Source organism: Salvelinus alpinus, chromosome 2, assembly GCF_045679555.1.
Source record: "Salvelinus alpinus chromosome 2, SLU_Salpinus.1, whole genome shotgun sequence".
Taxonomy (NCBI): domain Eukaryota; kingdom Metazoa; phylum Chordata; class Actinopteri; order Salmoniformes; family Salmonidae; genus Salvelinus; species Salvelinus alpinus.
Window position 1 is genome coordinate 103,533,978 of NC_092087.1, and position 17,549 is coordinate 103,551,526.

General features: G+C 39.9%; 1 protein-coding gene across 2 annotated transcripts in view; it reads left to right on the forward strand.

Moving 5' to 3' along the window:
- The first annotated feature begins 287 nt into the window (after positions 1-287).
- LOC139546625 (zinc finger protein 585A-like) overlaps positions 288-17,549 on the forward strand; it is a 39,047-nt gene continuing 21,785 nt past the window's right edge. Inside the window, exons 1-4 of one of the 2 annotated variants that reach the window (XM_071355236.1) lie at positions 288-765; positions 1,204-1,307; positions 1,427-1,607; positions 11,804-13,258. In XM_071355236.1, coding sequence (XP_071211337.1) covers positions 549-765; positions 1,204-1,307; positions 1,427-1,607; positions 11,804-13,258 — 1,957 coding nt within the window. In that variant the 5' untranslated portion in view covers positions 288-548. Of the gene's footprint in view, positions 766-1,203; positions 1,308-1,426; positions 1,608-11,803; positions 14,122-17,549 lie in introns of those variants that run through there. The other variant, XM_071355227.1, reaches the window with a different exon arrangement.

A 17,549-nucleotide genomic window follows, 5' to 3' on the forward strand; every position in this document is an offset into this window, starting at 1 on the left:
GAATGTGAAAAATAAACAGAGAAAATGTGTATTAATAACACACTACCTATTCATATAAGTATTTATTAATCATCTACATATTCATATTGAGCTTCTACGTCTGTGTACAGGAACGTATTATTTGGAAGAGAAAATATATCAGCTTATTGTTAAATTATTATGACTTTCTTTCCAATACAAAAAAGTGTAGTAACTATAGTTTCCAAATTGCGTTACTCACTCCAGCCAGCAGATGGCGGATGTGCGTCTTTCAGGTGATGCTTCTTGCGTGACGCGTCATTTTCTGGACCGGACGCTTCTTCAGGAACAACAACGCGGATACTCTTTCAACCACCTACGTAGCTTGCTAGCCAACATAAAACAGAAAGATTGATGCTTTAGACCATGTTAATGTAAATTAGCTAATCTCAGTGTTTTAAACAAATTTCGGTTGACGTATCAACTGCTTAACTTTAACCTAATTTGCTTGTTCAATTTGCAAACTTGTTAAAGATTGACACTGAACCTAGCACTAGGCTAGTCGCTAATGCTAGCTAACATCCCTGACAATGAGCACACCAAACTACTCCTCCCTTGCTAATGAAGAGGGGGTCTGCTGTATGGAGAACGAATCTTTCAGAATGAAAAAGGAGGAAGAGGAGGCTGTTATAGTGAAAGAAGAGAAAGAACCTTTTAGAGAGGAAGAGGATGCTATCTCAGTAAAGGTGAAGGAGGAAGACGTTTTGGGAGTGAAAGAGGAGGAGACAAAAGATCCGATTTACACCAGTGAGTACTTTCTTAAAAGCAGGGGCACAAACTATGCAGTTGTTGAACTGTGGGGGCGTTCTACTGAAGTTCTATATTTTAATATGTTCAGTACTGTATAAATTGTTAACGGTTCGATCTGCCATTGGTACATTTTTTGTTGGGACTTTTCAATTAGATGTATTGAATTCTCCATGTAGTCTATATTAAAGTTCCCCTCATCTAATATAACAGCTTTTAAAATTCAATATTGGTGCATATTTTCTACTTAAAATATCAAGGGGACGCAAAAGTCACCCATTTTGTGGAACGACCCTTTTACATTTGCATCACAAAGAACATTTTAGGAAATCATCATGAAAGTGGTCATTTTAGACATATTCATGCCTCTTGTAAGACTCTAAGATTGCAGTAGATGGTCATAAGTTTACCATCTGTTTGATGTCCTCGTTCACACAGGAGAGAGACATGACTATCGTGGATCCTCTGGGGAGCCTCAACAACATCCTGATGCTGACGAGTCAGAGAAGAGTCTCTCCAGATCAGAACACCAGATGGTACAGGTTGGTCTGGTCTAGCATACAGCTTGCTCTATCGGGTCTGGGCTGGGTTTCTGTAAAACACTTTGTGACATCAGCATCCATAATGATATGTGTCTGTGTCCCCTCTTTATGGTTACCAGGACAACGCTAGCCCTTCCTCCCTCCCGGAGTCCCCGTGTCATGCCTCTCCCGGTAGCGCCTTACTGCTGGGTATGAAGAGGTTGTCTGTGCTGCTGGTGGACTGCAGGAAAACAACGGGGCTGAGTGGAACTGTGAGAGGAGGAGGAGAGAAGAAGAAAGGATCAGATTTGACTCATCAAAGTAAGTTCTGTAGTTCAATTTGAACAAATAAATAGATCTGCCCACTGGTATCTGTTACCAGGACAACCAGCAGAGGTCTGTTAGTTCACAGGAAGATAGACTGGTATCTGTTACCAGGACAACCAGCAGAGTTCTGTTAGTTGACAGGAAGATAGACTGGTGGATATGGATGTTATGAATATCATAACACTGAAAAAGGATTCTGCCAATGAAAAGAGAGAAACCAATAGACCATATAAAACCTTGATGAAAGTTAGCTTTGGAGAGAAAGTTTCAATGATCCGTTGTAAGGTGCTTGTTTTACAAAAACTTTATCTTAAAACATTATGGATGTTACATTGCCTGTCCCAGTCAACCCCCCTATCTTTACAAGACTGTAGAACAGGCAAACTAAACTCAAGACACTGTTAATTAATTAACTAATACTGGAGGAAAGCTGTGATCAGGCTGCCCACTCAAGAGAAAGCTTCAAACTGTAACCAGTGCCGTCAACCTGGTTCAGGTTATCAATCAACCTACCATGGTAGTTACAAACAGTAGAGGAATGAAATCATCAACATATTTTGATCATATCTTTACTAATGCTGCAGACATTTGTTTGAAAGCAGTATCCAAATTCATCGGATGTAGTGATCACAATATAGTAGCCATGTCTAGGAAAACCACAGTTCCAAAAGGCTGGGCCTAATGTGCTATATAAGAGGTCATACAATTGTTTGTAGTGATTCCTATGGTGTTGATGTTGTTAGGTTCTTATTTTTCAGAGTAAATAACTCACGGACACTAGAGAAGCTTTAACCAAGTTTAATTATTCCCAAAGGTTCTGTACATCTGTAATTCAGACAACCCAACATTTGTTCCATCCAGATATACAGTGGGGCAAAAATGTATTTAGTCAGCCACCAATTGTGCAAGTTCTCCCACTTAAAAAGATGAGAGAGGTCGGTAATTTTCATCATAGGTACACTTCAACTATGACAGACAAAATGAGAAAAAAAATATCCAGAAAATCACATTGTAGGATTTTTTATGAATTTATTTGCAAATTATGGTGGAAAATAAGTATTTGGTCAATAACAAAAGTTTATCTCAATACTTTGTTATATACCCTTTGTTGGCAATGACAGAGGTCAAACGTTTTCTGTAAGTCTTCACAAGGTTCATTGGTGGCTGACTAAATACTTTTTTGCCCCACGTTATGTCTCACGTAAGACATTCCTCCTTCTCTCCAATCCTTACATCTTATGGTTCCACAGGAAGAGAGTAAAGAGGGTAACAGGATACCAAACCTTTATCTCCCTGATGAGAATCTGTCCTGACCTCAACCCCTCCTTCATCTAATCCACAGATGGCTGTAAAAACTGTTAAATCCACATGGATTGATGAGGAATTTAAAATGGTATGATGAAGAGGGAGGCAAAAGAGATGGCAAATAGGTCTGGCTGTATAACTGATTGGCAAACCTATTGCAAATTGAGAAATCATGTGACTAAACTGAATAAAAAGAAGAAACTACACTATGAAACAAAGATAAATGACATGAAGAATGATAGTAAAAATCTTTGGTGCATCTTCAATGACATTTTGGGCAAAAAAAATCAACAATGACGTGTCACTGGTGTCTGACAACGTGGATGGAAAATGATTGAGGATAATAGCGGCCGATATTGCCACTTCTATTCGCATTATCTTCAATTTAAGCCTACTAGAAAGTGTGTTCCCTCAGGCTTGGAGGGAAGCTAAAGTCATTCCACTACCCAAGAATAGTAAAGCTCCCTTTACTGGCTTAAATAGCCGACCAATCAACCTGTTACCAACCCTTACATTTAAAAAAATAAATGTTGTTTGGCCAGATACAATGCTATTTTACAGTAAACAAATTGAGACTTTCAGCTTATAGGGAAGTTCATTCAACAAGCACAGCACTTACAAATGACTGATTGGCTGAGAGAAATTGATGATAAAAATATTGTTGGGGCTGTTTTGTTAGACTTCAGTGCGGCTTTTGACAGTATCGATCATAGTCTGCTGCTGAGAAAAACGTATGGCTTTACACCCCCTGCTATATTGTGGATAAAGAGCTTTTTTTTAAATGTAAACTTTATTTAACTAGGCAAGTCAGTTAAGAACAAATTATTTTTTTCAATGACGGCCTAGGACTGCCTTGTTCAGGGGCAGAATGACAGAGTTTTACCTTGTCAGCTCGGGGATTCGATCCAGCAATGTTTGCCTACCATTCTAACCACTAGGCTACCTGCCGCCCCAGAGCTACCTGTCTAACAGAACACAGTGTTCTTTAATGGAAGCCTGTACAACAAAATCAAAGTAGAATCAGGAATTCCCCAGGGCAGCTGTTTGGCACCTGCTTGTTTCAATCTTTACCAACAACATGCCAATGACATTTGAGTTAAGCCAGTGTGTCTATATATGCGGATGACTCAACACTGTACACGTCAGCTACCATGCAACACTTAACATAGAGCTGCAGTTAGTTTCAGAATGGGTGGCAAAGAATTAGTTATTCCTAAATATTTCTGATTACCTTCAGTTACATGGCCTACTATGCTAATTCTGTAGCGGTATTGTTAGAGGGGTGTAGAGATAAAGATTTTGTTGGGGCGCCAGGCAGGTATTAACCCTAGTTATTCAAGTTAGTTATTACCTATAATAACATTATTATCATAAATATGATTAAAACCGAAAGGATGAGAGTAGAATAGATAGAGTAGCGCTTCCAGACACATTCTAAACATGATGGAGTCTTAAAGGAGGACTGTAGCATCTAATGATGAAACATTATGGAGTCTTAAAGGAGGACTGTAGCATGGAGTCTTAAAGGAGGACTGTAGCATCATGAGGTAGTCACCTGAAATGCATTTCAATTAACATGTGTGCCTTTTTAGAAGTTCAGTTGTGGAATTTCTTTCCTTAACCTGTTTGGGATAGGGGGCAGTATTTTCACGTCCGGATGAAAAGCGTGCCCAAAGTAAACTGCCTGCTACTCAGGCCCAGAAGCTAGGATATGCATATAATTGGTAGATTTGGATAGAAAACACCCTAAAGTTTCTAAAACTGTTAAAATAATGTCTGTGAGTATAACAGAACTTATTTGGCAGGTGAAACCCCGAGGACAAACCATCCAGGAGGAATTTTTTGTTGTTGAGGTGACTCTGTTTTCAAATGGCTTTGTGTGGCACTTTTCTGTGGCACTTGGTTGCAGTTCCTATTGCTTCCACTAGATGTCAACAGTCTTTAGAAATTGGTTGATGTTTTTCTTTAGAGAAATTAAGAAGTATGTCTATTCAGAACGAGGGTCCAGCCTCGTGCTCTCTAATGTTTTGATGCGCGCTCCAGGTCACGCGCTTCACGTTGTTTTTATCCGGTATTGAACACAGTTTATCCCGTCTTAAATTTTCTCGATTATTTACATTTTAAAATACCTAAAGTTGGATTAGGAAAGTTGTTTGAAATGTTTGGACAGCGTTTACAGGTAACTTATTAGATATTTGTAGTCATGCTGGGTGAGTTGGAACCGGTGTTTTTTTTAATCAAACACGCCAAATAAATGGACATTTTGGAGATATAACGACGAAATTAATTGAACAAAAGGACCATTTGTGATGTTTATGGGACATATTGGAGTGCCAACAGAAGAAGCTCTTCAAACTTAAGGCACAAATTATATAGTTATTTCTGAGTTTTGTATCGCACCTGGCGGGTTGAAATATGATTGTCATGTGTTTGTTTGATGGGGTGCTGTCCTCAGATAATCGCATGGTTTGCTTTTGCCGTAAAGCCTTTTTGAAATCTGACACGGTGGCTAGATTAACAAGAAGTTAAGCTTTAATTTGGTGTATTGCACTTGTGAATAAAAAATATTTTGTGCTCTGCAATTTCACCGGATGTTGTCGAAACGTTCCGCTAGCGGAACCCCTAGCCATAACATTTACATTTACATTTAAGTCATTTAGCAGACGCTCTTATCCAGAGCGACTTACAAATTGGTGCATTCACCTTATGATATCCAGTGGACCAACCACTTTACAATAATGCATCTAATTCTTTTAAGTGGGGGGGGTTAGAAGGATTACTTTATCCTAACCTAGGTATTCCTTAAAGAGGTGAGGTTTCAGGTGTCTCCGGAAGGTGGTGATTGACTCCGCTGACCTGGCGTCGTGAGGGAGTTTGTTCCACCATTGGGGTGCCAGAGCAGCGAACAGTTTTGACTGGGCTGAGCGGGAACTGTACTTCCTCAGAGGTAGGGAGGCGAGCAGGCCAGAGGTGGATGAACGCAGTGCTCTTGTTTGGGTGTAGGTCCTGATCAGAGCCTGAAGGTACAGAGGTGCCGTTCCCCTCACAGCTCCGTAGGCAAGCACCATGGTCTTGTAACAGGTTTTAATGTGTTTGAGCCAATCAGTTGTGTTGTGACAAGGTAGGGGTGGTATACAGAAGATAGCCCTATTGGGTAAAAGACGAAGTCCATATTATGTCAAGAACAACTCAAATAAGCAAAGAGAAACAACAGTCCATCATTACTTTAAGGACCATCACAGGAATGGAAAGCCCAGAGTTACTTCTGATGCATAAGTTCATTAGAGTTACCAGCCTTAGAAATTGCAGCCCAAATAAACGCTTCACAAAGTTCAAGTGCTTTGTATCTTGTGCTTTGTATTTTCGACGTAAAAACAAGTTTTGGACTTCCACACAAAATTACTTCTTTAGTTATTTTATGTTTAACCTGATGAGGACAGGGGGTGCTGTTTTCACTTTGGGGGAAAATAGTTACATTTACATTTACATTTAAGTCATTTAGCAGACGCTCTTATCCAGAGCGACTTACAAATTGGAAAGTTCATACATATTCATCCTGGTCCCCCCGTGGGGAATGAACCCACAACCCTGGTGTTGCAAGCGCCATGCTCTACCAACTGAGCCACACGGGACCGTTAGTTCCCAATTTAAACAGCCTCGTACTCAATTCTTGCTCGTACAATATGCATATTATTATTACTATTGGATAGAAAACACACTAGTTTCTAAAACCGTTTGAATTTTGTCTGTGGGTAAAACAGAACTCCTTTGGCAGCACACTTTGTGACCAGGAAGTAGAAAGTCTGAAATCTATCTTCTGTTCAAGTGACTGTCTATAAATGGGCATGATACGTATGACTATACGTGCACGTCATACACCTTCACCCGGATGTCAAGAGGAAGTGAGAGGAAAAATGAGTTGATTATCTCTGTCTGACGTTGAATGAGCCCTCTTGGAACAACGTGTCACCCATTTTCTGTTTTCTGCAATGCGCGTGGAGGGACCTGTTATTGCCTACTGGAAACCTGTCGTTATGGGCGAATATGAGCTCCGGCTTTGATTTTATTTGATACATGTTACAATATCATCCTAAAGTATGTTTTTTCAATATAGTTTCATTAGATTATTGAACGTTATTCGGGACGTTCGGCGTGTTGCGTTGTTCGACTTTGTTGGCGTTGGAGAGCTTAGCGCTGCATGGCCAGTGTGCTTGCTAATTCAAGAGGGAAAGAGTTCGTTCTGAATCCAAGCAACGACGGTTCTGGACAAAGGACCCCTTGTACAACATTCTGATGGAAGATCAGCAAAGGTAGGAACCATTTTGTGAAGCTATTTCATATATCTGTCGAACTGTGTACTAGTAGCTTTGCGCTCAGGTTTTGGTTATTCCCTTACCATAACTAAGTCTTATGTCGTAATGAAGATATTTTTAGAATTCTAACACTGCGATTGCATTAAGAACTAATGGATCTATCGTTTCCTATACAACATGTATTTTTTTGTAATGTTTATGAATAGCTATTTGGTCAGAATAGGTGAGAGTCTAATAGAAATATCCGCACATTCTGGGAAAAAGATGCTACGTTAGCACGTTATGCTACGTTGTATAACCACGGATTTCAGCTCTAAATATGCAAATTTTCGAACAAAACATAAGTGTATGTATAACCTGATGTTACAGGACTGTCATCTGAGGAAGGTTTATGAAGGTTAGTGAAATTTAATATCTTTTGCTGGTTTATTCGCTAACGCTAACGTGCCTATTGCTATCGCTAACGTGCCTTGATGAATGAATGCGGTAGTGTGGTAGGCTATTGTAGTAAGCTAATATAATGCTATATTGTGTTTTCGCTGTAAAACACTTAAAAAATCGGAAATATTGGCTGTATTCACAAGATGTTTGTCTTTCATTTTCTATACACCATGTATTTTTCAGAAATGTTTTATGATGAGTATTTCGGTATGTCACGTTGGTGTCTGTAATTATTCTGGCTGCTTTCGGTGCAATTTCTGATTGTAGCCGCAATGTAAACTATGATTTATACCTGAAATATGCACATTTTTTGAACAAAACATAGATTTATTGTATAACATGTTATAAGACTGTCATCTGATTAAGTTGTTTCTTTGGTTTGTTCTAGGTTAGTTTGGTTGATTTTGTGCATGCCTCCTGTGCTGTGAAAAATGTCTGTCCTTTTTTCTATTTGTTGGTGAGCTAACATAAATATATATTGTGTTTTCCCTGTAAAACATTTAAAAAATCGGACATGTTGGCTGGATTCACAAGATGTGTATCTTTCATTAGCTGTATTGGACTTGTTAATGTGTGAAAGTTAAATATTTAAAAAAAATATATTTTGAATTTCGCGCCCTGCACTTGAAGTGGCTGTTGTCATATTGTGCCCGACTTCGGGCTTGCAGCCAGAAGAAGTTAACGAAGTTTAATTATTCCCAAAGGTTCTGTACATCTGTAATTCAGACATCCCAACATTTGTTCCATCCAGATATATATCTCACTTAAGACACTCCTCCTTCTCTCCAATCCTTACGTCTTATGGTTCCACAGGAAGAGAGTAAAGAGGGTAACAGGATACCAAACCTTTATCTCCCTGATGAGAATCTGTCCTGACCTCAACCCCTCCTTCATCTAATCCACAGATGTCCATCTGTCTCCCCTGTTTCACACTTTGCTTTCCTCTCGTCCACCCAACACATTCCGAAGCCATCTGTCTTTCTTCAGAGAACCATTAACTTCTGACATAACACCCAGTCTCTTTCACTTCCTATCACTTCTTTAATGTCTCCATGTTCAAAGTTTAGCCGATTCCAACAATGGAAACAATATATGTTGGTCCGTGGTGTGTAATGACGAGCCACCAGACGCTGCCCTTGACACGTTTATGAAATTGCTTATCCCAGTTACTAATAAGCATGCACCCATTAAGAAAATGACTGTAAAAAACGTTAAATCCACGTGGATTGATGAGGAATTTAAAAATGGTATGATGAAGAGGGAGGCAAAAGAGATGGCAAATAGGTCTGGCTGTATAACTGATTGGCAAACCTATTGCAAATTGGGAAATCATTTGACTAAACTGAATAAAAAGAAGAAGAAACTACACTATGAAACAGATAAATGACATGAAGAATGATAGTAAAAATCTTTGGAGCATCTTCAATGACATTTTGGGGTAAAAAATCAACAATGACATGTCACTGGTGTCTGACAACGTGGATGGAAAATGATTGAGGATAATAGCGGCCGATATTGCCACTTCTATTCGCGTTATCTTCAATTTAAGCCTACTAGAAAGTGTGTTCCCTCAGGCTTGGAGGGAAGCTAAAGTCATTCCACTACCCAAGAATAGTAAAGCTCCCTTTACTGGCTTAAATATCCGACCAATCAACCTGTTACCAACCCTTACATTTTAAAAGAAAAATGGTGTTTGGCCAGATACAATGCTATTTTACTGTAAACAAATATAGACTTTCAGCTTATAGGGAAGTTCATTCAACAAGCACAGCACTTAAAAATGACTGATTGGCTGAGAGAAATTGATGATAAAAATATTGTTTGGGCTGTTTTGTTAGACTTCAGTGCGGCTTTTGACAGTATCGATCATAGTCTGCTGCTGAAAAAAACGTATGGCTTTACACCTTTACACCTGCCGCCCCAGAGCTACCTGTCTAACAGAACACAGTGTTCTTTAATGGAAGCCTGTACAACAAAATCAAGGTAGAATCAGGAATTCCCCAGGGCAGCTGTTTGGCACCTACTTTTTTCAATCTTTACCAACAACATGCCAATGACATTTGAGTAAAGCCAGTGTGTCTATGTATGCGGATGACTCAACACTACACGTCAGCTACCACAGCAACTGAAATGACTGCAACACTTAACATAGAGCTGCAGTTAGTTTCAGAATGGGTGGCAAGGAATAAGTTAGTCCTAAATATTTCTGATTACCTTTAGTTACATGGCCTACTATGCTAATTCTGTAGCGGTATTGTTAGATGGGGGTAAAGATAAAGATTTTGTTGGGGTGCCAGGCAGGGATTAACCCTAGTTATTAAAGTTAGTTATTAGCTATTATAACATTATTATTATAAATATGATTAAAACCGAAAGGATGAGAGTAGAGTAGATAGAGTAGCGCTTCCAGACACATTCTAAACATGATGGAGTCTTAAAGGAGGACTGTAGCATGGAGTCTTAAAGGAGGACTGTAGCATCATGAGGTAGTCACCTGAAATGCATTTCAATTAACATGTGTGCCTTTTTAGAAGTTAAGTTGTGGAATTTCTTTCCTTAACCTGTTTGGGATAGGGGGCAGTATTTTCACGTCCGGATGAAAAGCGTGCCCAAAGTAAACTGCCTGCTACTCAGGCCCAGAAGCTAGGATATGCATATAATTGGTAGATTTGGATAGAAAACACTCTAAAGTTTCTACAACTGTTAAAATAATGTCTGTGAGTATAACAGAACTTATTTGGCAGGTGAAACCCCGAGGACAAACCATCCAGGAGGAATTATTTGTTGTTGAGGTGACTCTTTTTTCAAATGGTTTTGTGTGGCACTTTTCTGTGGAACTTTGTTGCAGTTCCTATTGCTTCCACTAGATGTCAACAGTCTTTAGAAATTGGTTTATGTTTATCTTTAGAGAAATGAAGAAGTACGGCTATTCAGAATGAGGGTCCAGCCTAGTGCTCTCTAATGTTTTGATGTGCGCTCCAGGTCACGCGCTTCACGTTGTTTTTATCCGGTATTGAACACAGTTTATCCCGTCTTAAATTTTCTTGATTATTTACGTTTTAAAATACCTAAAGTTCGATTAGGAAAGTTGTTTGAAATGTTTGGACAGCGTTTACAGGTAACTTATTAGATATTTTGTAGTCATGCTGGGCGAGTTGGAACCAGTGTTTTTTTTTATCAACGTGCCACAGTGTAACACACTACGCCGCCAGGGACTCAAAATTGACATTTTGGAGGAATTGACGGAATTGATCGAACAAAATGACCATTTGTGATGTTGTGGCAATGTTGTGTTACAAAACTGCACATTTTCGAGTGGCCTTTTATTATCCCCAGCACAAGGTACACCTGTGTAATAATCAAGCTGTTCAATCAGCTTCTTGATATGCCACACCTGTCAGGTGGATGGATTATCTTGGCAAAGAATAAATGTTGACTAACAGGGATGTAAAAAATTCTGCAATCTTTTTTTTCAGCTCATGAAACACTTTACAACACTTTACATGTTGAGTTTATATTTTTGTTTATTGTATTAACTATCAGTTTTAGGAACATCTACCCAAAATATTTCACCTTATTATTTACTTTACCCAAAATATGACATCAGCGATAGTCAAAATGTTGAAAATCTGTGAACGTATAAATAAGAAATTGGTCCATTTAAACAGCATGTGTCGAACCCTTTCAACAACGGGGAGATGTTACTGATGTGCTTTGTGTCTTTGATGTAAAAACAAGTTTTGGACTTCCACACAAAATTACTTCTTTAGTTATTTTATGTTTATGGAAGTGTGTAGGTCACATTCTGTATCATACAGCTATGAAAGTTATATATTTAGAACCACCTGCTCGATTGGAATCCAGCGACGTCTGTGTCTTGAGTGTCATAGAACTATCCAGTTTTTTGTGTCCTGACTTGTAAAACAGGATGAAAAAAATAAGTAATGTAAACATATCAGTAATTACCAGGATGCTCTACAACATTTGTTTTAAAATCACACAAAGATTGTTAAAACTGACCTCAGGTTATTGAGAGATCTGATTTAGGATTTACCCTCGTAGCAAGGTTGTTTTATCATGTGGAGGTTTCATTCGGGTCTCTATTTAAAAATAACACAGTGTCTTTGGCAGGAGAAAGACCAGACTCAGAGGAACCAGAGCCAGGGACATCCAAACCAGCAAGACGACACCAGTGCTCCCACTGTAGAAAGGGTTGTAACCGGTTATGGGACCTGAAACAGCACGAGAAAATACACACAAGGGAGAAGCCTTACCACTGCTCCCAGTGTGGAAAGTGTTTCGGCCAGTCAGGGGAGCTGAAACAACATGAGAGAATACACACAGGGGAGAAGCCTTACCACTGCTCCCAGTGTGGAAAGTGTTTCAGCCAGTCAGGGGAGCTGAAACAACACGAGAGAATACACACAGGGGAGAAGCCTTACCACTGCTCCCATTGTGGAAAGTGTTTCAGCCGTTCAGGGGAGCTGAAAGAACATGAGAGAATACACACAGGGGAGAAGCCTTACCACTGCTCCCAGTGTGGAAAGAGTTTCAAACGGCCTTGTCATCTGAAACAACATGAGAGAATACACACAAGGGAGAAGCCTTACCACTGCACCCAGTGTGGAAAGTGTTTCAAGCAGCCAGGGCATCTGAAACAACACGAGAGAATACACACAGGGGAGAAGCCTTACCACTGCTCCCATTGTGGAAAGAGTTTCAAACGGCCTTGTCATCTGAAACGACATGAGAGAATACACACAGGGGAGAAGCCTTACCACTGCTCCCAGTGTGGAAAGAGTTTTAAGGGTTTAGGAAACCTTAAAGCTCATGAGAGAATACACACAGGGGAGAAGCCTTACCACTGCTCCCAGTGTGGAAAGTGTTTCAGCCAGTCAGGGGAGCTGAAACAACATGAGAGAATACACACAATGGTGAAGCCTTACCACTGCTCCCATTGTGGAAAGAGTTTTAAGGTTTTAGGAAACCTTAAAGCTCACGAGAGAATACACACAAGGGAGAAGCCTTACCACTGCACCCAGTGTGGAAAGTGTTTCAATCAGCCAGGGCATCTGAAACGGCATGAGAGAATACACACAGGGGAGAAGCCTTACCACTGCTCCCAGTGTGGACAGTGTTTCAGCCAGAAAGGAAACCTGAACCAACACGAGAGAATACACACAGGGGAGAAGCCTTACCACTGCTCCCAGTGTGGAAAGTGTTTCTGCCAGCCAGGGGAGCTGAAACAACACGAGAGAATACACACAGGGGAGAAGCCTTTCCACTGCTCCCGGTGTGGAAAGAGTTTTACGCTTTTAGGAACCCTTAAAGCTCACGAGAGAATACACACAGGGGAGAAGCCTTACCACTGCTCCCAGTGTGGAAAGTGTTTCAATCAGCCAGGGCATCTGAAACGGCACGAGAGAATACACACAGGGGAGAAGCCTTACCACTGCTCCCAGTGTGGACAGTGTTTCAGCCAGAAAGGAAAGCTGAACCAACACGAGAGAATACACACAGTGGAGAAGCCTTACCACTGCTGCATTTGTGGAAAGAGTTTTAATCAGAAAAGCAACCTGAACCAACATGAGAAAATACACAGAGGGGAGAAGCCTTACCACTCCTCCCAGGGTGCAAAGTTTTTGCCCATTTAGGAAGCCTGAAAGAACACATGAGATTACACACAGAGGAGAAGGCTTAGAAATTGCTCAGACTGGGAAAACATATTACTCATCACAGTCACTTGAACGTCATGAGAGAATCCACACAGAAGAGAAGAATTACTTGTATATTGATATTTCACATCTCATTGACTTAAAATTCATCAGAGAACATACACAGTGCTCCCATTGTCTTATATTGTTGACTGATAATGTGTTTACTTGTTTTTACCGTATGAAATTAAATGGTACAAGGTATACTCAAACATATATTTGTTTGTTTTTATTAGAAAACATGACTTTAATATGGAGTCTGTCATTTTGAATATAGAGTAGATCAGATTCCATGTGTTTAAATGGTCCTTTTAAAACTCTGACTGTGTGTTTATCTGGGTGTGTCATTCCTCCAGCACTACAGATAATACAGTGATATTTGGATGTGATGCATTTGCTCCATTGTTGACATTTGCATTGTTGGCCCACTGATGATTTAATGAAATTAAAATGTTCAGACTCTGTAATGGAAAATGTTAATTGTATGTGTCCACATAACTGAGTATGTGACTAACCTTGTGAAACTGTCCTATTATAATCTCCTGTTCCTGGGAGTATCATTCTGTGTTGCAAACCAGCTGCACCTGGGTCCTTGTATGAATAAAGTCCCGCCCAGGAACAGGAAACTATAAAGATATGTGCTCATCACCCAATGCTTCAGGAATTCAGACTGTCTACACTGCACTGTGTAACTGTTATTCTCTCTGAGCTCAGAAATAAAGAATCTTGGTTTGACTTGGACTCCAGCAGATCCTTATTTTATAATATCCACCACAACTCTCCCACAGATTGCTGTTTATCATTGTCTCAATGAAGAGTTCCTCGTTCCACTTTCCTGGGGTCATTTACAAGCCTCCCACTGGTTGAATAAACGTTGTTTCCACGTACTTTCAACAAAACAAATCCATGTGATGATGATAGATGTATAAAACTGATTGGATTTGTAAAAAGCCATCAACATCAGTTATTTTTAGTTATTTTTCATCCAACTGGCAACCTAAATCCAATGACAGGTGACATTTTGTGTTGATTTCATGTTGAATTCACTTTAGTTGACGACTCAAAGAAATGTAAATAGAAACTAGATGTTGAACTGACGTCTGTGCCCAGTGGGCTGGTTTGAATACGTGGCAGGTGTTGGATCAATATCCACCTTAGTAGCTAAGTTTCCATGCAATTTGCGACAGATTTTCATGTGAATATTCTAAAATCTGCATAAAACAATATACGCATTTTCCCACCAGAAATGTTTCTATCAAACAGACTCATTGCAGATAAAAGGCTTTGCGTGACAAAACTTAAATATAAATATTTGAGCATAAAGGAGTTTCCACCGCCATTTCTCGCTTAAACATTTTTACTGACACAAAAAGACCCCACCATGTAAAACGAACTAACATATCGTCTGTCGGCTTTTATAAAATTGTAAAGGCATATCCTGTTTCCATCAGCCTGGTCATTACTTTTGAAATGGTTGGATCAATATCCACCTTCATGATATGGATGAACCTCTGATAATCAAGTGATATTTAGAATGTCTGAGTAGTTCTATATGATGTCATAATACACCCCTCTGACAATAGGTTGACTGGGGAGGTGATGTACCACAGTCAAAGTCCTGCAATAAGAGCTAAGAGACTAATATTTGTGTAAACTATATAAACTGTTTACAATTTGGCTCATGCATCCTCCCTTCTCTCCCCTGTAATGATTCCCCAGGTTGTTGCTGTAAATGACAATGTGTTCTCAGTTAAATAAATAAATAATAACCATGTTTCCAGCCAAAGTTTATTCATTAGGATATATACAAATATGATGATGTCATAGTGATTTCATGACATGTGAATGAACAAGCCTTTTCATACTTTATAACATGGCTATATACAATGCCTTCAGAAAGTATTCAGACCCCTTGACTTTTTTCCACATTTTGTTACGTTACAGCCTTATTCTAAAATGTATTAAATCATTTTTTCCCCTCATCAATCTAAACAGGTCTTTAGAAATTGTTGCAAATTTTATTTTATTTTTTAACAACTGAAAAATAAAATGTTCATAAGTATTCAGACCCTTTACTCAGTACTTTGTTGAAGCACCTTTGGCAGCGATTACAGCATTGAGTCTTCTTGGGTATGACGCTACAAGCTTGGCACACCTGTATTTGGGGAGTTTCTCCCATTCTTCTCTGCAGACTCTCTCAAGCTCTGTCAGGTTGGATGGGGAGCGTCGCTGCACAGCTATTTTCAGGTCTCTCCAGAGATGTTAGACCAGGTTCAAGTCCGGGCTCTGACTCGGCCACTCAAGGACATTCAGAGACCAGAGACTTGACCCGAAGCCACTACTGCATTGTCTTGGCTGTGTGCTTCGCCCCCAGTCTGAGGTCCTGAGTGCTCTGGAGCAGGTTTTCATCAAGGATCTCTCTGTACTTTGCTCGGTTCATCTTTCCCTTGATCCTGACTAATCTCCTAGTCCCTGCTGCTGAAAAACATCCCCACAGCATGATGCTGCCACCACCATGCTTCACCCTAGGGATGGTGCCAGGTTTCCTCCAGACGTGACGCTTGGCATTCAGGCCAAAGAGTTCAATCTTGGTTTCATCAGACGAGAGAATCTGGTTTCTCATGGTCTGAAAGTCCTTTTGGTGCCTTTTGGCAAACTCCAAGTGGGCTGTCATGTGCATTTTACTGAGGGGGGGCTTCCGTCAGGCCACTCTACCATAAAGGCTTGATTGGTGGAGAGGTGGAGAGATGGTTGTCCTTCTGGAAGGTTCTCCCATCTCCACAGAAGAACTCTAGAGCTCTGTCAGAGTGACCATCGGGTTCTTGGTCACCTCCCTGACCAAGGCCCATCTCCCCCGACTGCTCAGTTTGGCTGTGCCGCCAGCTCTAGGAAGAGTCTTGGTGGTTCCAAACTTCTTCCATTTTAGAATGATGGAGGCCACTGTGTTCTTGGGGACCTTCAATGCTGCAGAAATGTGTTGGGACCCTTCCCAAGATCTGTGCCTCGACCCAATTCTGTCTCGGAGCTCTACAGACAATTCCTTCTACCTCATGGCTTGGTTTTTACTCTGACAGTCTCATAATAAAGGGTCTGAATACTTACTGTTATGTAAAGGTATATTTTTTATCTTTAATAAATGTTTCTAAAAACCTGTTTTTGCTTTGTAATTAGATGTGTTATATTTAACCTGGTAAGTCAGTTAAGAACAATTTCTTATTTACAATGACGGCCTACCGCTGAACAGTGCCTTGTTCAGGGTCAGAACAACAGAGTTTTACCTTGTCAGCTCAGGGATTCGATCCATCAACCTTATGGTTACTAGCCCAATGCTCTAACCAATAGGCTACCTGCCACCCCAAATGATGGGCTATTGTGTGTAGATTGCTGAATATATATATATATTTTTAAAATCCATTTTCAAATAAGGCTGTAACGTAACAAAATGTGGAAAAAGTAAATGGGTCTGAATACTTTCCGAATGCGCTGAACAAACATCACATTGAATATTCACCTCACTTTTGAAAAGCTCCTTGAGGAAGAAAGGATTCCCAGATGATCTTTTAGATGTTCTGTCTTCAGGATGTTCTGGGTTGATGGCTGTTGGAGAGGGGAGGAGCAGTTGAGTGAGCTGGGGCCTTTTATGGCCCTGCCTCTGGGAGCCTGTCAGCTTGTGACATGATGAGAGAGAGTGAGAGAGGACCTACCTGTAAGATATTTTGTGCTATAAACGTACTTCTATTTGAAGAGCTTTTTGACCATTCAGGGACCTAATCTCAAGCAGTCATGAAAACATGAAAAAAATATTGTCCACACGAAAGACTGAATTTGGTAATAAAAATGATTTTTGACAAGTTATATGCATGAAAATAAAGATGTTAAAAAAAAATTGACATTTTGGAGAGTTTTTTGCAGACTATATGAGAGGCCTAAGCCTTGTTGTGGATACATGTCTATAAAGATAGACTGGTATTAGATATCTGATCCATTTTTATTGAACATGTTGACAAGATGTTGGGGAATCACTGGAGGGGAATGTTGACCAACTGAGCATCTCAGTGTACAGCTCAATAAACACAATAGTAGTTTTGTTACATTTCAGTCTTCTGTGATGAAGTGTCATATTGGGATGTAAACTCAAATATGTGTACATTTAAACTGTATCT